The 22595-nt window shown below is 32.5% G+C and overlaps 1 protein-coding gene across 7 annotated transcripts in view; it reads right to left on the minus strand.

Moving 5' to 3' along the window:
• The window catches only part of LOC143080303 (serine/threonine-protein phosphatase 4 regulatory subunit 1-like), a 30333-nt gene extending 7875 nt beyond the window's left edge, over positions 1-22458 (minus strand). Inside the window, exons 1-16 of one of the 7 annotated variants that reach the window (XM_076256056.1) lie at positions 22401-22458; positions 22269-22313; positions 18902-19013; positions 17706-17812; positions 16891-17033; positions 15026-15086; positions 14285-14370; positions 11919-12023; positions 11294-11359; positions 10743-10901; positions 8949-9067; positions 7340-8166; positions 6639-6718; positions 5456-5641; positions 4649-4810; positions 1416-1516 (exon numbers count right to left, since the gene is read on the minus strand). In XM_076256056.1, the coding sequence (XP_076112171.1) occupies positions 1416-1516; positions 4649-4810; positions 5456-5641; positions 6639-6718; positions 7340-8166; positions 8949-9067; positions 10743-10901; positions 11294-11359; positions 11919-12023; positions 14285-14370; positions 15026-15086; positions 16891-17033; positions 17706-17812; positions 18902-19013; positions 22269-22313; positions 22401-22407 (2366 nt within the window). In that variant the 5' untranslated portion in view covers positions 22408-22458. Of the gene's footprint in view, positions 1-1415; positions 1517-4648; positions 4811-5455; positions 5642-6638; positions 6776-7327; positions 8167-8948; positions 9068-10742; positions 10902-11293; positions 11360-11918; positions 12024-14284; positions 14371-15025; positions 15087-16890; positions 17034-17705; positions 17813-18901; positions 19014-21655; positions 21793-21890; positions 22015-22268; positions 22314-22400 lie in introns of those variants that run through there. The other 6 variants (XM_076256054.1, XM_076256055.1, XM_076256053.1 and 3 more) reach the window with 6 other exon arrangements.
• Positions 22459-22595: the final 137 nt, after the last annotated feature.

Raw genomic sequence — 22595 nt, forward strand, 5'->3', positions numbered from 1 at the left:
TAAAGATTAACTAGATATCATTGAGATGGGAGCCATCTCTGTGGGCCCCGCTGTCAATAACGTGGGGTAAATAAGTTGTATGGATAATCTGATATGAAGCATTATTTGAAGTTATTACATAGTCTCATGTGTGATTTTGATCTAAGATTTTAAGTTAAAACTGATAAATATTCTCATCTTACTTTCATAGTATAATAGTGATATGACTGCATGATGTGAACTCATTGTTTACTACTCTAAGGTGACTTCTGGATATATGGATTGATGTTTGAACAATATGTTTAAAGGTGCTGCCCAATTGATATTTGTCACATATTTTTAGAATTATGCCTTCAATATATTATGACCCACCAAGTATAAAGTATGAAATATTAATGGTTCTCGAGAGGTAGAGCGGACACAATTTGTTAAGAACAACGAACAGATGGACAGACCGACAGACTGATCTTAGACCTAGGATGCATACATTATGACACATTCTCTTGTGTTGGTTAATATATATGTTAAGTTGAAAATGTTTGTCAGGTATAAAGTATGAAATAATAACAGCTGTCCTCTCAAAATATAATGTGGATCAAATTTGTTAGCGATGGACAGACCAACAGACAGACAGACCTTTGACCTAGGAAGTGGTACATATATCATGACACACCCTCTGGTGTTGGTTAAAATAGATGTCAAGTATAATATTTGAAATCATAACGGTTTTCAAGATATAGAGCGGACACAATCTTCACCACAGGACACAGGGTTGTCAACTGAAACCAAAGTTTTTTTGACGTTGACCTTTGACCTAGGAAGTTGTACATACATCATGACACGCCCTCTGGTGGTGGTTAAAATGTATGACAAGTATATACTTTGAAATCATAACGATTATCTAGATATGGAGCGGACACGATCTTCACCACAGGACACAGGATTGTCAACTCGAAACCAAAGTTTTTGACCTTGACCTTTGACCTAGGAAGTTGTACATACATCATGACACACCCTCTGGTGGTTGTTAAAATGGATGTCAAGTATAAACTTTGAAATCATAATGGTTATCTAGATATGGAGCGGACACGATCTTCACCACAGGACACGGGGTTGTCAACTGAAACCAAAGTTTTTGACCTTGACCTTTGACCTAGGAAGTTGTACATACAACATGACACACCCTCTGGTGTTGGTTAATAATCATGTTAAGTATTAAGTATGAAATCATAACGGTTCTCTAGATATGGAGCGGACACGAAAGTGTTACGGACGGACAGACGGACGGACAGACTGATCACTATAGGGCGACCCGCCGTCGGCGGGGCCCTAATTATTATGATTGAGTGCAACCATTTTCAATTTCCAGATACATTTTATTTACAAATCCGTTCAAATTCATAGTATTCTGTTGTTCTTGACATGATTGAACTTACTCTGCTAATTCAAATCTAAATCTCCAGTTTTTATGATTGTCGAGGCTCATGAAACTATCCATTTTACTCAAATACTGTTTCCTCGTTTCTTGTGTCAACAGCTGAAAGAAACACCATTGAAATAAATAATCATTTGTCTGATAAAAAATCTAAAAGGGAATAATATTTTACACAGTATGGGCGGGCCTTCACTATTTTGTATATTTTCATTAGGCCATGTTTTTTTTAATTTGTTGGTTTACGGATCCGCAGACCCGATTTTGCAGATTTTCAGAATAAAAATAAAATTGACTTTTCATGCTTTTTTTATTTCTGCCGACCCTAACAAATGCATTATCCTTTAAAAATAATTAACATATTCTTTTTTTATGAAATGAAATGCATTAATCACTAACAAAATTGATAACACTTTCTGTTGTAAAAAAATAGAACTTCCAGTTTACGTTTCTAAAAATAGACAAATCAATTATACCTGACCTTGAAATGTGGTTTGCGCAAATAATTTGGCAGAAGGAAACCTGTGTTTAAAACCACTTACACAATAAGTTCGTTTCCCTTATTTGTCATCAGTCCGGAAGATGCATCATCTCATAGGAATAGACTTGTCCAAATGTGATATCAAGTTAAAATATTGAATATTAACAAATCATTTGGAATTTTCTTGTTTCATAGATAACAAGAATGTGTCCACAGTACACGGATGCCCCACTCACACTATCATTTTCTATGTTTAAAGGACTGTGAAATTGGAATAAATTCTCTAATTTGGCATTAAAATTAGAATGATCTTATCAAAGGAAACATGTATACTAAGTTTCAAGTTGATTGGACTTCTACTTTATCAAAAACTACCTTGACCAAAAACTTTAACCTGAAATTTGCACTATCATTTTCTATGTTCAGTGAACCGTAAAATTGGGGTCAAAACTCTAATTTGGCATTTAAATTAGAAAGATCATATCATAGGGCACATGTATACTAAGTTTCAAGTTGATTGGACTTCAACTTCATCAAAAACTACCTTGACCAAAAACTTTAACCTGAAATTTGCACTATCATTTTCTATGTTCAGTGAACCGTAAAATTGGGGGTCAAAACTCTAATTTGGCATTTAAATTAGAAAGATCATATCATAGGGCACATGTATACTAAGTTTCAAGTTGATTGGACTTCAACTTCATCAAAAACTACCTTGACCAAAAACTTTAACCTGAAATTTGCACTATCATTTTCTATGTTCAGTGAACCGTAAAATTGGGGTCAAAACTCTAATTTGGCATTTAAATTAGAAAGATCATATCATAGGGCACATGTATACTAAGTTTCAAGTTGATTGGACTTCAACTTCATCAAAAACTACCTTGACCAAAAACTTTAACCTGAAGCCAAAAACTTTAACCTGAAATTTGCACTATCATTTTCTATGTTCAGTGAACCGTAAAATTGGGGTCAAAACTCTAATTTGGCATTTAAATTAGAAAGATCATATCATAGGGCACATGTATACTAAGTTTCAAGTTGATTGGACTTCAACTTCATCAAAAACTACCTTGACCAAAAACTTTAACCTGAAGCCAAAAACTTTAACCTGAAATTTGCACTATCATTTTCTATGTTCAGTGAACCGTAAAATTGGGGTCAAAACTCTAATTTGGCATTTAAATTAGAAAGATCATATCATAGGGCACATGTATACTAAGTTTCAAGTTGATTGGACTTCAACTTCATCAAAAACTACCTTGACCAAAAACTTTAACCTGAAATTTGCACTATCATTTTCTATGTTCAGTGAACCGTAAAATTGGGGTCAAAACTCTAATTTGGCATTTAAATTAGAAAGATCATATCATAGGGCACATGTATACTAAGTTTCAAGTTGATTGGACTTCAACTTCATCAAAAACTACCTTGACCAAAAACTTTAACCTGAAATTTGCACTATCATTTTCTATCAGTGAACCGTAAAATTGGGGTCAAAACTCTAATTTGGCATTTAAATTAGAAAGATCATATCATAAGGAACATGTGTACTAAGTTTCAAGTTGATTGGACTTCAACTTCAACAAAAACTACCTCGACCAAAAACTTTAACCTGAAGCGGGACAGACGGACGAACGGACGAACGAACGGACGCACAGACCAGAAAACATAATGCCCCTAAATGGGGCATAAAAACAAGAATGTGTCCTCAGTACACGAATGCCCCACTCCCACTATCATTTTCCATGTTCAGTGGACCGTGAAATTGGGGTAAAAACTCTAATTTGGCATTAAAATTAGAAAGATCATATCATAGGGGACATGTGTACTAAGTTTGAAGTCGATTGGACTTAAACTTCATCAAAAACTACCTTGACCAAAAACTTTAACCTGAAGCGGGACAGACGGACGGACGAACGAACAGACAGACGAATGGACGGACGCACAGACCAGAAAACATAATGCCCCTCTACTATCGTAGGTGGGGCATAAAAACAGGAATGCATGACAACAGATTAACCCAATATTCTCGTTTTTTTTTCTTCAGTGGACAAGTCTATTATGTTTTTTGACAAATGTGTTGAAACTTATTTTTGTACAACCATTTTACAATTTTTTCTTTATCAGTTTTTGTGCTTAAAGATCATTATTCACCAAGTTTTCTGAAATTGATTAAGAGCTATGCGAATCTGTTTTTCTTGTTTGAAAAATGAGGATTTAATTTTGTCTTTGTCCGTGCACCCCCCTTTTTTACGAGAAATTATTAGATGCGATATTTATGACAGCTGAGCAATAATATTTCATCGACCTAAAATTTAAGACATGATGACAAAAAAGCATGTAAGAAAGGTGAAATATATATTTATTTTGCATATTTTTCTGTCTTGAAAGATGTTTGTTTTTCTTTTTTTTCCCCCGACCAACCGACCACTTTTTTATTGAGAAAATCTGTAAACCAACAAATTAAAAAACTGTGGCCTTAAGTCAATATGCATGCTTTTTATAGCCCAAGATCTGACATAACTATTTGTACAAAATTATTGAGAACAAATATCATTTTCCTCATAAAAAATAAGACAGAAATGGCTGACAAGCACTATTTCTTAAACCTTGGCATGCATCAAATTTGAATTAGGTTTTTATACATTTGTTAAGGCTATCCGTCTAAAATAACCACCATTTACCAATTTAAATTAAAGTGCAAAATTTCTTGTAAATGTTTCAAGCAATTATAAGAAAGATGTCATACATACCCTTAGAAAATCCGAAAAGTGTCTTAAAACTCCTATCCTGACTTCATCTAAATCTTTCAGAAATCCATCAAATACTGGTACCAAATCATGATGTGTAATTTCAGAACCAAGAATTATCGCCATTTCATGGATCGAAAACGCTAATGTTCTCCTAACTTTCCACTGTAAAAACAAAAGATTTATTTAACCTTGGGTAAAAAAACCTACATCACAAGAACCTATAACAAATACTATTGAAATAACGGGGGAATGGAAACAAATGATTGATGCCCTTGCTTGCATATCATATAGTTATAAAGGACTAAACTGAAGACCAGTAAAAGTTGTGCTACCGAATTTTGTATTCATTTAGAGTTTTGTGGTAATAAATATTGTGTGCAAGTTTAAACATTTGTTACTTCTGGTAGAGGCAAACTTCAGTTAGAAAGCTGAAACCAAAAATTTCATCAATTTTTCCAATTGTAAAGGGACTTAACTCAAGAACAGAAATAGTGACACCAGCAGAATTCAAACGTGGTCCGTTATTTGTGGTAATAAGCATTGTGTTAAGGTGTCGTAACATTTGATCGAGGCAAACCGAAGTTTGAGAACAGAAACAAAAATTCAGCACTGTTACAAAGGTGCATAACTCTACAATGGTTAAGTGTAACCAATAAAATTCTTACTTCATCTGTATTTTGCACAAGTTTCATGGAAATAGGTCATGGCAAACTAAGGTAGCTGCGAACACTGGTAAATTTAATACTAAAAGCACAAAAGACATGTATTCATTCTTCAATCTTTATTTATTCAGTATGACTATCTCACCTGCATATCTGATGCCAATGTTTCATACAACAGTTTTATACAGTTCCAATTTTTCCTTCCTAAAGTGTACGCTACAGCTGGAAGATTGTATGCACAATGTCGGGTTATTTCTGTATCTACAGTCTGTGCTCTAGATGGATCTGCCATTCCTAAGTAACTTTCTAATAAACTCTGAGGTACAATGTCCTACAAAAAGTGTTGGTCAATAATAGATTATTTTTGGCTTCAACCGTAAATCTGATACAATTAGCCCTGAAATTTACTTAACAAAGTAAAATTTTTGTTGATTTAAAAACTTTCCCCATCATATATCATTGAGAACATGTGTACTAAGTTGCAACTTCATCTAAAACTACCTAGAGCAAAAACTTGCCCTTCAGTGTTTGATACCTTAAAACACCATAATTTAAATTTATATTTCACTAATATTATTTTTCTTTGGTTTACAAAATTAACTTCATAAAATAATTTGCTTGGTGTTTTCCTACTAGATACCTTACATTTGATCTGGTCCCACCATCAATGATTTCGAGACTCAATGAACAGACCCCAGTGCTTAGGCCAAAAAAAAATATATGTCTGTTTCCTGCTTCCAAGGCAAATAAATCAGGGTCGGTAGGTCGGGATTTTTTTTTATTTTTGCACTCCCTGTCAGATTTGCTGTCGGTTACATGTCATGTTTGGTTAGGGTCCTGTACCCCAAAATGATTTAATCCCTTTAAAGAAGCTTAAATTGAATAATCCTCCCAGTGCTGACATTTTTTAAACCTTAATTGTAGCACATTTGTGCTGGGAGCAGCCATTTTGATTGTTTGGGCATAGTAAAATATGGATCTGGATCGGACCGGAAATGAATTTTTCCGGACCGGAAACGATTTTTTTCCGGATTTGAATAAAATGATCTAGGGTCGGGGGGTTTGAGTCAGGGTCGGTCGGGAAACAGGAAACAGACATATATTTTTTTTTGGCCTTATAAATTTTAGATTTATTATTTAAAAGCAGAATTCTTTACAACTTTTGTAATTATTTCTTCATCAGTTGGAATCAAGTCAATATATCAAAAGGAAGACAGAAATCTTTAAAAAGTACATATATGAAAACCTTCAACTGAAGCCTTTTTGTGATTTAAACTTCACCAATAGCCTTTATGTTTTATGATTTTTCAATCACTTTTTATACATACCTGCTGCTGAGCTAATGCAGCCTCGTCGATATGTTCTGGACTTTCAGCATCAATGAACTCCAGGCTGGTACCGCTTAAATCTGCAAGAGGCATTAAAGACAGCAATAGATCACTGTCAATATAGCCAAGGATATCATCTGGAAGAATAGGTAGGAACTGAAGGGAGACAGCCTTTCACGGAGTGAAATCATTCCCCATTATCAAGACAAAATTATTGAAATAACATTGCATGTTACGTCTATAAGCAAAATATAGTTGCGCATGCACATTGGTGTAATTTTTGAATCAATGATCAAATGTAGCTTTAAACATTTCTATTTAGAATTTTATCTGCAACAAAAGGTAAATTTTTAAGTCATGCATTATGTTAGTTTTAGATTCATTATTAAAGAATCCCCCACAAGTTCATGTAAGGGACCTACTTGATCTTTCTTGAAAAAAAAGCTCTTAATTTTTCAAAGAAAAACTTGATAGAAATTCTTGAAAAGGAGACACAGTTAAAAGTGTGATATTCCTTCGATATATTGATTATTTTGAAGTACAGTATTAGTAAGATTTTACATACAGGTACACACAGTTAACTCTTTTGTTCAGTATATGGAGTCCGTTACTAGTTAAAGTGAATGCAAACAATAAGCAGATGAAAGTTATTTTGACAAAGCAAACAAAATATAAAACATCATAATTACCATAATACAAACCATGTACATTGTTTTCATTCTGAAGGGACAATTCCTTCAGTTGATCTCCAATGACATGTGTGGTACCAATATTGTCTACAGTTTCTGAAACTTCATTCAAAGTACAAACATTAGCAGTCATTATTTGCTGGCCTTCATCAAGCACTTCACTGTCAGAATTTAAATTTTTGACATTATTCTTTTCGACATCATTCAAGGCTACATCCTCTAATGTCACAGTATTGTATCCCCTGGCATAAACACTAAGTTGATTGTCATCAGCTTTGTGTTCCTCAGAAAGTGTCAAGTCTACCTCAGGCAATGGTGCCCTCCAATAATTAAACGAGTTAAAATCTTCCTCTTGTGGGCTATCTTGCACCTCTGGTTTACTTGTATCACATGTTAATTGGCTACTACTATCACTATCAACACTAGTTCTTTCTATATTGTTATTTGAAAGATCACTACTACTGGCACATACTGAAGAGTCTGAGACAGGCTCTTTTATATCACAGGTATTTTCTTGGTCTGTCGTCGTATTATCACATTGAGCTACTGAACTGTCATTTGATATGCTAGAATCTGAACTTTGTTCCGTTTTAATTGTATTTTCAGTACTAGAAGTTTCGTAATTATGAGCTCTTTTTTCTTCGACTGACAGACTGTCATCCGAAGAAACAAGAACATCATTAGGATTGTTACTATCTGATATGTCCATTGTTTCCAAATTATCACTTGAATCACACAAGCCTTCTTGAGCCTTTTGTTTTTCTCTTTCAAACATTCTAACATCTTCAACAAATTCTTCTTTTTCTCGTATTCTTTCTTCTAAATCTCTTAAAATTTCTCTGTAATACATATTTTTTTTTTTAAATTCTGCAATCTATTTAGACGAAACTAAAAAACATCGAGTAAAACAAAATTGAAGTGAATCTGAATAGAACCTATACAACTTCATTTAGACAAATTTTAAAAAATGTTTATCCAATGTCTCAATCATCTGTTCTTTATAATTGTGAACCATACCTTCACTTCATCCAGATTTATAAATCATGCTCATTTCATGTGATACTTAACAAGAGCTGTCAAAATGACAGTAAACTGGATTCTTTAACATTTATTTGTGTTCTGGCATTTATCAATATTACAAGGACCAAAACTCCTAATAGGAAATTTTAAAAGGTTTGGTTGAACGGTTCATGAGTAAATGCACGGACACAACATTTTTTAAACTTTCAAGAACCGTAACTCCTGAACGGTAAAAGTCAAAATCGTCATTATTGAACTTGTCCTCCATTTTGTTGTCAGTAACAACATATTAAAATTTTAAAAGGTTTGGTTGAACGCTTCATGAGTAAATGCACGGACAACATTTGGTTGCCGCCTGCCCGCCCGCCGTACATTCCCAAATCAATAACCGACATTTTTGACACAAAAATCCGGTTAAAAATCTTTAGAGAAAAAAAATTACTCCCTTTATTTATGTTATTTATCTCTGTTGCAACAAATAATTATTAAAAAATTTGCCATTATATGGGAACTTTTCTTTTTCATACTAATTTTGGTATTGATGAAACAGTTGACTGATTTAGAAAGTCATTTGATTTCTTTTTCAGGTATGATAACTTACAAACTTTCTGGATTCTTAACTATCAGGACACCTTCTTCATTTACAAATAGTCCAGTGAGTTCAGAATCAGCAAAGGTTGAAATGAATGGCCCTAGCTGTTGAAATGCTGCCATTCTCACCTAAAACAAGTATACATATTTTGGTAAATCATAGAACTCAACTAATTTTTTGTTTAATCTTCGGAGCTGTCAAACTTTTAATCTTGTCAGAATTTATAGTAGTATCAGCTTCCTCCAAACTGATTTACATCTCATAAAGTAACTTGACTTCTTTATTTAAAAATTCACTTTAAGGTCTTTATTTAATGCTTCATCTGTTCACATTTTGCAGCTGTTGACATTGTTTTACCATTAGATTCTATACTACTGTTTTAAAGATTTTAAAACTGGAATCAGTAGACACTCCAATGAATTCCTCTAAGTTATGTTCAAGACTGACAGAACATACAACATTCAAAGACCTCTAACATTTATTAACATTTTAACATAATATCTATCACATCTTCTTTAAAAATAAACTTGTGGGATAGTTCCCTCTAAGACTGTTCTCCCCAGAAATTTTGGATAGCATCACACCTGGCGTAAAAAAAATTGAATTTTTTTCAATGTAATTTGTCACGTTGTGGCAATGCTCTATTTCCATTATGATATATGCGTTATTGTTTATTACAAAATGTATTATATTTTTTGTATGCTATAGGTCCTTATTTGGTGAATAAAATATTCTTTTCAACCCCTATTCTTTGTGTCAATATTGTTGAATTCATGATTGAGAATACAATTAAACTATAACCATGATATTAAACAGTATTCTCAGTTTATGTTTTCTATATATTCATTTATAGTTCCAGAATTATTTTTTCCTCTTGGGCCAAATAAAAATATATGTGTGGTTCCAGTTACCCTACCTACCAAGTTAAAAAAAAACAACTTTATCATGTCTATGAAATATATTGGTTCATGGTATTCAATAAATCAGTCCCAGTTGTTTCTTTTTATCAAAATGAAATATATTCTTAACAAAGTTATTTAACAAAAAGTCTGTTAATGCTTAGTTTTCTCTTTATGTATCATTGTTTTCTGTCTACTTTGCCATTTTTGTTTATTATCGTAAAATACGGATTTTTGTCATAACTGGTCCAGTTCCGACCAGTAGTTTACACTAAAATATTAAATGGACGCGGAAAGCAATGAAAAATACGAAAATAAACAATGTTTGACAAGAGATTTGGAATGAATATGGCATTTTTAATGCATTAAATGGATGAAACAAACTAAAGCCAATTATGATCACGTTCTCAAGAAAGACAAAAACTTATTTAGCTCATAATCAAACTTTTCACTCTCGATTTACAAAAAGTGATAGGAAGAGAAAGAAAGTAATACTACTGTAATATTTTGCAGACCAAGTGGTATTAATCAGGTCACAAGTGACAGCTTGGGGTTTCCCTATCCAAACAGTTATTCCCCAAAGGGCAATTGACACCTATTTGATCACTCTTAAGTGACTATTGTCCGACTTGAAGGGACTAAAGGTGATAGATTTTTTACGATCATTAGCGGTAATTAGATGAAAATTCAAAATTTAGGAAATGGCTTTGCCATATAGAAACGAGGAAAATAACATTCTTAAAATAATTATAACATTCTTAAAATAAATATAGCGTTGCAGTACTGCGATGCTAAAACGGCCTGGGGAGAACACTGCTCTAATATGGCATATATATTTTTATTTCATTTGAAAAAAAATGTTATCAGCCATAACTCCTATGTTGGCTGATTCTAAAGAACTTACCCATCTTGATAAATCACATAAAAGATTTACAAACAAGTTAGACAACTCTCCCCGTCGAACATCAAGTGAACACGAACAGGAAACTGCCATAAAACATTCTGCACATGCTTTCCTCACTCCCCAGACTCCATCTTCACACAAATAATAAAATTTTGGCAACTGAAAGGCATTTAAATTTGGTGAATTTTTGTCATGCAATAAAAGATTACAATCTGCAATAAAAACATTACAAACATGCAAATCATCAGACAGTTGTAGAATTCAATAAGATTTAAATAAAGTAAGACACTAGTCAATCGAATTGTTAGTGTCATTCTGGTAGTGAGGACACAAGTTGTACAAGGAGAGAAGATGGGTTTAAACAATATATTGAAAATGATATAAAACTAAAAGTTCAAAATCTTTTCATGTTTGAATGGTTTCCCTTTCCAAAGAAATTTCTGTGGTACCGTATATGTTGAGTTGCTGCAATTTTTTTTCTTAAAATATAGCCTCTGAATTTTGCTTTAAAAACAGAGACCATGATGTGTTTGAATGGCAACATATCTTACCAATTCTCTTTCTGTATTGTCCTGTCCTACTACAGTACAGAAGTCTCCAAAGTTAGCAGCACACACCTGTGACAACAAAATTTACTTCAATATAACTTCAATGTGAAATGATACAAACTTAACTTTTTAATAACATGTAAAGGTTTTCTTTTTTTATATTGATTATTGCTACATTAATATCCAGGTATGACCACTGGAGAAAATGAAAACTTGCCCTGAAAAATGAAGCTGAGAATTCAATATTCTTATTTTGAGAGTTGTACATTCTAAATCTCTCAAATCTTAGTCATGTAGTAATCATCAAATTCATAAGCATTCAGTGCCATCCTTTTAATTTTTAAACAGTTTTGAGCAACTCTGCAAAACTAAAAATTCAAATGTTTATTTTCCTCTTGTTTTGTGTTTAAAGATTATTTATCTATGCACTTTCATCTGAATGCTTGGCAACTACACAGTGTACCAGTTTGATCAATCCAGTATCTTACCCTTAGTAAATATAACTTTACTGCTTTCTTTGTAAAAATATGTGTATTGATAACTGAAAAAGTTAGTACATTTTGAGATTTTCTTAGAAAAACAATAAATAAAATTATCTTCAACATAAATATAAGAACAAGGTAGCTACCTTTCTAACATGAAATAAAGGGTCTGTACACATCTCACAGAATCTGGACAAGAATAATCTTTCTGTCATGTCTCTTCCTAGCAACTGGGACATTTTACTCATTAACTAAAATATAATACATAACCAACATTTAAATGTGCATTCACCTCAAGAAGTTTTGAACAAAATACAAATGTATATATATATATTCAACATGTCATTAAAATTTTAATTCTATTCATATTGGCAAAATTATACATATAAATGAGATTTCATTTTAGCTTAGCAATTTTCCAATGTAGAAAAATCCTGGCAGGTGTTAAGGATTTCTTGTCATCAAAGCTGGCTGTGATATGAAAGTTAAACAACATGTCACAACCACTTTGACATCAAGATGACCTCTTTCAGTCTATTTTTTGATCATATTCATATTCTGAAATGCAAAAAAAACAAAAACAAACAACATAATTAATATCTCCAATACCATCTGTTGTCGACTGAAAAATGAAGTAAAAGTTTTTACAGAAATACATATTTAGAATCTTTATTGTTTCTTTGAATAGACAGATGTTTAAAATAAAACACAACATAATAATATTTGCAATAGATTTTTTTCCAAAATAATGAACATAAATTTATTTGAAAATAGAAGATTTTCACTGTTTCAAGCTCATCAAAGCTGGCTGTGATATGATAGTTTGGAACACATCACAACAACTTTGACGTCTTGAAAACAGTGTTTTTCTTGAACAAAAAATAAAGCTGAAATAAAGATTATTAGAGGCTTACTGCATTAAAAAGCTCATCAAAGCAGGCTGTGATATGAAGAATGTCACACATCACAGCCACTTTGACAACTTTTTACATGCATTTTCTATCTGAAATAAATAAAATTATTGTTTAAATGAGATATGGTATAATGTATAAAGATTTTGATTGTTTTCACCTTTTGCTGTCAAAATTTCATACTAAAAGCTCATCAAAGCTGGCTGTGATATGAGAACCAATACATTTCACAACCACTTTGATGCACATTTAGGATGGATATATCAACAAAAACATAAATAAATGTTTAACAATCAGAAAGATGTGTCTTCTTTCAATCTTCAGAATACCTTCCTCTGGGACTAATGCAAGGCTGGATAATTGGTGTTGATTGAATTTTCACACTGAGCTCATCAAAGCTGGCTGTGATATGAAATTAACCAACATTTCACAGTCACTCTGATGGGTCAAGGTGACAAATTACCTCTTCTGTTTCATGGATCTCTCATTCTCTTTCATTCTTCAATGGTATTGTTGTCAGTAAACATAAAAGGACTGAATGCTATTTCTGTACATATATTATGGATCAACAGGTTATGAATGATAATTTGATATTCACTTCAATATTTATAGCAACTGTAAATACTTTCATTAATTTCAGCAAATCTTCTTAATGAGTATTACTCCTACAATAATTAAAGACACATGACTTGGAGCATGATTCAGGTAGATCCTAATTACAATCAGCTACCTGTCAAATTAATTAATTACATTAGAGCTTCAAGACATCTTGTACATGTAATGTGTATGAGAAATACTGATCCAAGCAGGCTGTGATACAATTTATTATCAATGCATCACAGCATCTTGGCCAGTACCTATGCATACTTCTCCTCCATCACCAATACATTGAGCAAAACCTGCCTACTTCTGATAATATCAGTGTTTCTCTATTTTACCAAAGAAATGTTTGCAGCAACCCTATTGTAAAGAAAAACTAATGAATTAATTTAAGAAGGTATTTCAGATCAGAAGGCTCATCAAAGCTGGCTGTGATAGGTAAAAGCTATAACATCCAGCATTGACAGTCATCAGCTCTGTACAAATCTTAACCTGCAAAAAAAGTAAATATTCAAATTAATTATAGCTGACTGCTGATGTGGCTTCCCAAATACTTGGCATTTCTTGAATACAGCAAAAAATCAATATTATATAAAATATATAGTATATAGTTTATTAAAGAAAACTCAGTCGCAGAACACCACGTAACAGGAGCATATTATACACAATATTAATTACAACATAGGAATACTTCTTTTATGTGGCAATTAAGTTGTAACATTTCTTCCATATCATTCTTTGAGATGTTGGAAGTTGTAACAAAAAATTCTGTAAAGCAATAATTTAACTGGTTCCTGTCCAACACTCAGTGGCTTTTAAAACTGGCTTGATGACTGGAGTCACTGCTATGCAAAAGACAGAGTAGTAAGGTGAATTATATGAAACATCTCACTACCCATGTCTTTCACACAGGGTAACAACTTAGGCTGTGTCAGTTGAAATATATAACCCTGTACTATGAATATAATTGGTATTATTCTATTTTCTCAAAAGTAACTTACAGCTACAGCTTCTGTTCTGTAATCATCCATACTGTCTGGACTGGCTAGATCTAATATCACACTCACTACTTGTTCTTCTATGTCGGCTACAATAAACAAAATATCTTTTTTGACGATGGCTTCAAGAACTTCAAAATCATACAGGAAGCAAGTGCTGGGCATTGGTATGTAATTATGTATGTTAGTCTTTTTCAAAAGTCAAAGAGTTGTTCTATATAAATAAGGCAGAAAAAAAAAAAATAATCTGTGTTTCCGGTAACCCGACCAACCCTAATTTTTTTTATTGGATCTTCAAAAAAAAAATTGTATCAACCACCCCTGTTTTTGACACAGGCTTCTATTAATCAACATAATAATTTATCTAACTTGCTTCTACTGCCACAGAAAGCCAGTAAAACATTTTATTAATGTCAAAAGGTATTCCAAATAGGTTAAAATTTAAGAAATTTGCACAACAGGTGCTTCAAAAACATTGCAAATGGCTGCACTTCCGGTATATGAAACTAATTACGGACCCAGACATGGAAAAACCATGATAATTTTCCGGATTTTGTTTGCAATTTAAAAAAAAAAAAAAAAGAATTCCGACCTACTGACCCTTTTTTCAAAATGATGTTACCAGAAACACAATTTTTTTTTTTTAGGCCTATGCACTAACTTTTTCTTTTTGCAACAGACAGGTATAGGCAGAAAGAAATATTATAATATGAAAAAAAAATGCAATTTCATGAAAGCTCTTACCTTTACTTATCAATTCTTGTTCAAGAAGTACAAGTAAAGCTGCTTGACTAGTTTTTCTGACCTGAAAGAAAGAAAAAACAATCAATCTTAAACCATTTCTAAATAAATCAAGACTGAACTTCTTTTAGTTTGCATTTTATTCTGGTGTCTTTTAATACAGTAACAGGTTGGCATAATTTGCACATTGTAAACCAGATTAACTTTAGAGATAATAGGCATTCTAATATTATTGCATGGCAATACAAAAGTGTGAAAAACTGAATATTTCAGTGAATTTTTAAAGTCCAAGGACCACAACTCTTCAAAAAATTATCAGACCTGAACAAAATTCAAACTTGATTTGTAACTTGTCATGATAAAACAATATAACCCAATTTCAAATCAATATTTTCAAGCATGAAGAAAGTGAGGAAAACTGATTTGCTAGACTATGGATGGACAGACAAGACAGAGTGCAAACCTAAAGTCCCCTTTAACTTCTTTTGTAGGAGACTAAAAAACAAACAATTGCGTTCACATTTTTATGATTTCAGTTGCATTGATTATTGAATGAAGTGTAGCCATTTTTTATTACTTTGTTTACAAGTTCTTTTAATTTAACAAATATAACCAGATGCTCCGCAGGACGCAGCTTTATACGTCCACAGAGGTTGAACCCTGAACAGTTGGGGTAAGTATGGACACAACATTTAAGCTTGATACAGCTCTGAACTTGGATTGCGATTAAATAGTTGACACAACATAGGTTTCCGTCACAGAATGAATGTGGTCTAAGAACTTAAACTTAAAAATCTTAAATTGGACATTTACCTATTATGGTCCAATATCCAAATCAAAGAACCCCAAGCAATCAATTTTTGTTAAAATTAGACTAAGTTTAATTTTGGACCCTTTGGACTTTTATGTAGACCACTTTGAAAACAGTACCAACAAGAATGTGTCCATAGTACACGAATGCCCCACTCGCACTATCATTTTCTATGTTCAGTGGACCGTGAAATTGGGGTCAAAACTTTAATTTGGAATTAAAATTAGAAAGATAATATCATAGGGAACATGTGTACTAAGTTTCAAGTTGATGTAACTTTGACTTCATCAAAAACTACCTTGACCAAAAACTTTAACCTGAACTTCGCACTATCATTTTCTATGTTCAGTGGACCATGAAATTGGGGTCAAAACTATAATTTGGCATTAAAATTAGAAAGATCATATCATGGGGAACAAGTGTACTAAGTTTAAAGTTAATTGGACTTCAACTTCTTCAAAAACTACCTTGACCAAAAACTTTAACCTGAAGCGGACGGACAAACGGAGTCACAGACCAGAAAACATAATGCCCTTCTACTATCGTAGGTGGGGCATAAAAATTAAGAATCTAAATACACCGTTAGATTTGGCATATCAAAGAACCCCAATAATTCATTTTTTGATGAAATCAAACAAAGTTTAATTTTGGACCCTTTTGGCCCCTTATTCCTCAACTGTTGGGACCAAAACTCCCAAAATCAATCCTAACCTTCCTTTTATGGTCATAAACCTTGCATTAAAATTTCATAGATTTCTATTTACTTATACTAAAGTTATTGTGCTAAAACCAAGAAAAAAGCTTATTTGGGCCTTTTTTTTGGCCCCTAATTCCTAAACTGTTGGGATCTCAACTCCCAAAATCAATCCCAACCTTCATTTTATGGTCATATACCTTGTGTTTAAACTTCATAGATTTCTATTTACTTATACTAAAGTCATAGTGTGAAAACCAAATGTCTTCGGACGATGACGCCAATGTCATACGACCAAAAATTTTTCAATTTTTGCAGTAATTTTTCAATTTTTGCAGTTATATAAAAAGGAGAAAAACTTACTTGATTGTTTCTGTCATTCAAATATCGCACCACCATTGGTAAAATGTATAAAGATACTGAGTTTGGAAACAAATCCTTATTTTCCTGACAGTACATCGCTAAATGTGGTATCTGTTCCATTAACTCTGACCTAACAATGGGATCTACAAACAAAAACAAGTTTTAAAACACATGATCATCTTTCTAATTCGGTAGACTTTTTAAAAGCTTTCATATTATTTTTTTTTCAGAGCAAAGTTAAATTAAGTTGAACAATTTCTTAAGCAGAATATGCTGGGAAAAATAGATCCAAAATATTTCAGCATCTGATGTAAGAAGTAAACAACAAAATCTAAAAATTGTTGGAACTAAGGCCAAAAAAAAATATATGTCTGTTTCCTGCTGCCAAGGCAAATAAATCAGGGATGGTAGGCCTGGCCTTTTTTTTTTTTTTTTTTTTTGCACTCCCTGCAGTTGGTTCAATGTCATGTTTGGTTGGGTTCCTGTACCCAAAAGTATGTTAATCTCTATTTAGAAGCTTTAATTGACTTTTCCTCCTAGTGCCAACATTTTTAAACCTAAATTGAAGCACATTTGTGATGGGAGCAGCCATTTTTATTGTTTGGGCATAGTATGATACAGATCTGTATCGGAAACAATTTTTTTTCAGTTTCAATTCAATACATTGTGGATTTTACATTCTAGCAACAATAATGTTTAAAACATCAGAGCAATGTACATTAAATGTCACATTCAGTATATGATTTATTCATTCTAAAAGATGGCTAAATGAATAAGCTCATTTTGCATGATTTCTTATTTTACAAATAGCATACCTGAATCTTCCGATAATTTCACCATGGCTTCCAAAACAGGTGTGCAATCTTCTTCCTCATCTTCCACTGCTCGAATTGTATCCAACATACCACGAGCAACCATTTGTCTACAGAACAAAAATGCACTTATTTTTTTACATGGAAACTTCAGTTCTGCTATTTCTGTATACAACCACAGACTACACGAATGAATTTTATTTTTACAGGACATTCGGTCTGGTAAGCATCCTAGCTTTACCAGACCGAATGAAATTTTACCAGACCATTTTTTTAAAAATCTAATTGTATATTATCCGACAAATAACAACAAACAAATGACTTGGTTGTGCCCTACTCCTCCCCAAAATGCACAAATTAAAACAAAATGATGTAACAAGAGGGTATATTGTTATGAAAGTTGTGCACAATTGCTTTAATGCATTTCAGTGAAAACTAATGTCCCATTTTATTGGATTTTGACAATGTTTGTGAACTAAACATAATTTAAAGTTTCTGTATAGAATATTATTTCCTGTTTCTTCTTTCTTTTTCATATATCTTTTGGTTTTCAATTCTAGTGTTTATATTTCATAGCTAAATTTTGTGATCTGCTTGGATTTTTATTCATTTATTGTATTTAATCGGCTAACCCGGAATTATCCTTATCCGTTCACAGAATCTGATCCGGTTTTATTTACATTTCTGGTTGTGCCAATGATGGCATCCATTGTTGTTTTTGACAGTCAGATATGTTTTTACCCGGATTTACACATTACTGTTTGGCGATGTTCGGCATAAAGGTAGCGGTTGAAAAAAAATAAACATCGCTGTGATGAAAAATAAAGATGAAAATGAATTTGAGATCGTTTGGCAATTTTGCTAGAATGTTAGAAAAATCCATGACAAAAAAACACCCGACATTCAGACCGGAATTAACAAAATTTTACCAGACCGATCCATTATTCACTGGATTTGTCCAACGGTCCGACGAATTTCGTGTAGTCTGCCAATTTAATTGCAATCTAATAATTGTTCACGAACCCACTTAGGGACACCATAGAAAAAATGTTTGTTAAATGAGATTACAAGAAAAATACGTCCTTCAGATTACAAAACACAATAAACTTTGCAGTCCAAAGGTTTATATATATAGAAATTGTGTAAAAAAAAAAGTAAAAAAATTTTTTTTGCATCAATATTTGGAACAACTGACTAACCTTGTGTAGACATTGTCACTTTGCATGTATTTCTCCAATTTTTGTAGAGGTGAAAGTTTATCATCTGTGTTGTAATTATCTTCCCCATCCAAATCATCATCGAGTCCAAAACCTAGAATATAGATTATAATTTCAAAGGGCATGGCTTAATATCTCATGTCTGCAGTCTATTTATTTCACTATGGTCACAAGAATACATTGGCAGAGGGATATTAGGGGTTTTAAGGTGCCTCTATTAAAGTTTGTTTGTGCTCAATGATTAATTTTGTGCATCATATATATTTTCCAAAAAATCTATAACCCATAAACTTAAGTGTTCTAAGGGCCTTTTAGTGTCATATTTATGCGATTCTTAAACCATTTTTCTTCTTTATTATGAATAGCGTTACGGATACAAGGCTTTAATTTCTAGAAACTCTTTAATATTTCATAATTGACTGTTTACCATGATGAAATAAGATATTTCAAAGGAACACTGACCCTAGCAATTTTATTATTAAGACTTGTTGCAGTAATTATCAATTATATTTCTCCCATGGTAACGTCAGAATTTTGTTAAACAAATCAGAAAGTCATAATTATTTGGCACTAGATCCCAATACAAACTGTTACCATACAACAAATATAGTACCTTGCACGTCTATGTACATTTCCGTTTGATCACTTACAACAATAGCATTTGTATCAAAGTTGCTTTTCTTTTTCAGACTTGAATTTCAAAGGTTTTTCAGGAGTATTAGGAGTTTACAAGTATGGCTGCAGTGCTTCACATGTAATTATTGTTGAATTTGAGCTTGATATTTAAAATTGCAATACATTTTAAGACCATATGCATTATAGTCTGTTTGATTTCTATAAATCTTCAAAAATTAATTCTTAAAAATTCATCTTTACTAATAAATTTTTTTTTCTTCATGTGTGTTAATGTATGATATATACGAACTCTGACTATTAATATCATAATTTTGAACCAAAAATCAAAAAAGTTACTCATTAGGTCTCTATGTTACTTCTATTGTTTTTAATATTAAATACTCAATGGAGTAGGTATGAGTAGTGTAACAGCCTTCCATTCAAAACAAAAACATTAGACATGTGCTTTAAACCTGTTTTATTGTACCATGTGACTTTACTCATTTAAATAACTCTGGTCATGTGATTACTGAGCTTTCTATATGCAATGAGAAATACAAAAGCATGCAAACAGAAAACTCAGTAATCACATGACCAGAGGTTTTTAAATGAGTAAAGTCACATGGTACAATAAAACAGGTTTAAAGCACATGTCTAATGTTTTTGTTTTGAATAGAAGGCTGTTACACTACTCATACATACTCCTTTGAGTATTTAATATTAAAAAAAATAGAAATAACATAGAAAGCTAATGAGTAACTTTTTTGATTATTGGTTCAAAATTATGATATTAATAGTCAGAGTTCGTATATATCATACATTAACACACATGAAGAAAAAAAATATTTATTAGTAAAGATGAATTTTTAAGAATTAATTTTTGAAGATTTATAGAAATCAAATGGACTATAAGTGTAATTTAGATCAGGATTCACTCCTATTTATCCTCTTGCTGCCAACCGTTTTTCAAGGTTGCATTTCATATTCCGGACGTCTGTGACATAACATGCCAAGCAAGGACATCATTCAATATATGACATCACAACATAATGACCGTTACATTTGGGACCCATTGGAGAAAAACATAACACGGCCTTTTCATTGAAAGAGATACTGCGTTGATGAGAAGCTTGCATTAATTTAACCATGGACATGTGTGTTCCTCTGGCAGCAAGAGGGTTTAGTCCCCCTTCTTTTAGTTCCAAGAAATGAACTCACTAGTTTGTGTTAATTTAGTAACCAATTATCTTTCGGAGGAATCAAGCAAAAGGAAGGTTTTATCTTTGTTCTATACACTTTAGGAAATTCAAGTCTGATTTTTCTGCCCTAAAATAACAAGGAGCACATGAATTAAAATTGCAATGAAAAAAACCCATACCATTAAAGAAATTGGAATGACAAATGTAAAAAGAGTTCAAACAAGAAAACTTGCAGCCTGATTTATGTTGAAAAAAAATGAATTAATACAAATACTTGTATGATAAACATCCACTGAATTACAGGCTCCCGACTCGGAACATTCAAACACAGAATGTGTGTGTTGGGGGTTGACATGTTAGGGGGCAGCCAAACCGCCACAACCTTGGTACAGTTCACTTCAGTGGTGTATTTGTACTATGTAGTCTACCAAATATATGTCGACATCACAAGAAAGCACACAATATTTTAAAATAAATTTTGGAAAGCAACAACTTTTTTATTATCCAGCAATTAAACTGAGGGCATGTTCGGGAAGAGAAAGAAATACTTAAGTACTGTCTGTATATTTCAGGTACACACATATGTGTTAGAATAATTTAAAATTTCAACCAACAAAATGTCAAGCCATGTTAATTGATTTTAGTACACAATAGCAATTTACAAAACACAAACAAAAACTAACAAGTAAAATCAACATCATGTCAAATATAGATAATTTTTCGACATTTAGTACTCTGGATTCGTCTAAACAAAAAATTGTCTAGCAAGCGTGCTTTGCACAAATTTTCACTTTACAAAATGCTTCCTGTACATTGGAAAAATGGCAACAATGGAAATTTCTTTGTTCATGAAACTATGGAAGTCCGACATATAATTCCTTTAAACTTTGAAAAAAAAAATCTTTTTAAAAACAACACTTACTTTCTGGTCAAAATTTAACCAAAAAATTTTGGCGCGCTCTCGCTACCCTCCATTACGATAAATTTTGGCAACAGATTTCACTGGAAGCGTGACCTATTTACCATTATTCAACAGGAATGACGCACTGCATTGTCATTACTCATTCATGACTAAGCCATTAACTTTAATAGCAATTTCAATTAGCAATATAGCACTTAATTGTTTTCCAGGTAGCTAAAATAATTAAAATACTTACGGAGCCTTCACAAACACGCCACCAAATTCAAATGGGAATCGTGCGCGGGAACTTGGGTCATGGGGTTAGGGGGAAACCCAGATCACGTGATCACAATCATGGCATCATTGATTCTACAAATCTTGGCGTCATGTTTGAATTTACGAATTAAACTACACGTGTCGTATCAAAACAAATACATAAAATGAAATTTTGCATCATATATTTTGTAAGGAATAGTATTTCATACATCGGACATACTGATAAAGCCCTAAAAATGTTGAACACTGAAAGTGGACGCGAAAGGATATCATAATCTCAGAACTTGGGACATTTTGTCATCTCCGCTGCTCTGCAGTGATAAACAATGACAAAAATGTGGATGTAAACATAACTAACCTTCTTCACCGTTATCGTCTCCTATTCCACCATAAAAGTCAATATCTGAAAAATAATATTATTACTTCAGTTAAGGCGGAAAAGTTTAAATTTCGTAAATAGAACAGGGTTTATTAAATGAGGTGGACTCACCCGCCATGTTGAAAGGAGCACGCTACTTTGTAAAACTATCGCTGATTGGTCGATGACTGTAAAATTCTTCTGATTGATTGGTTAGGGAATTTTTTGTTGTTCGGATGATTCCGATGTCCGTCGTAAACGTGTTCGGTAATATATGTGCATGAATGGCGAACTACATTCACAATTTTATTATCATTTTATAGGAAA

Source organism: Mytilus galloprovincialis, chromosome 6 (assembly GCF_965363235.1).
Source record: "Mytilus galloprovincialis chromosome 6, xbMytGall1.hap1.1, whole genome shotgun sequence".
Taxonomy (NCBI): domain Eukaryota; kingdom Metazoa; phylum Mollusca; class Bivalvia; order Mytilida; family Mytilidae; genus Mytilus; species Mytilus galloprovincialis.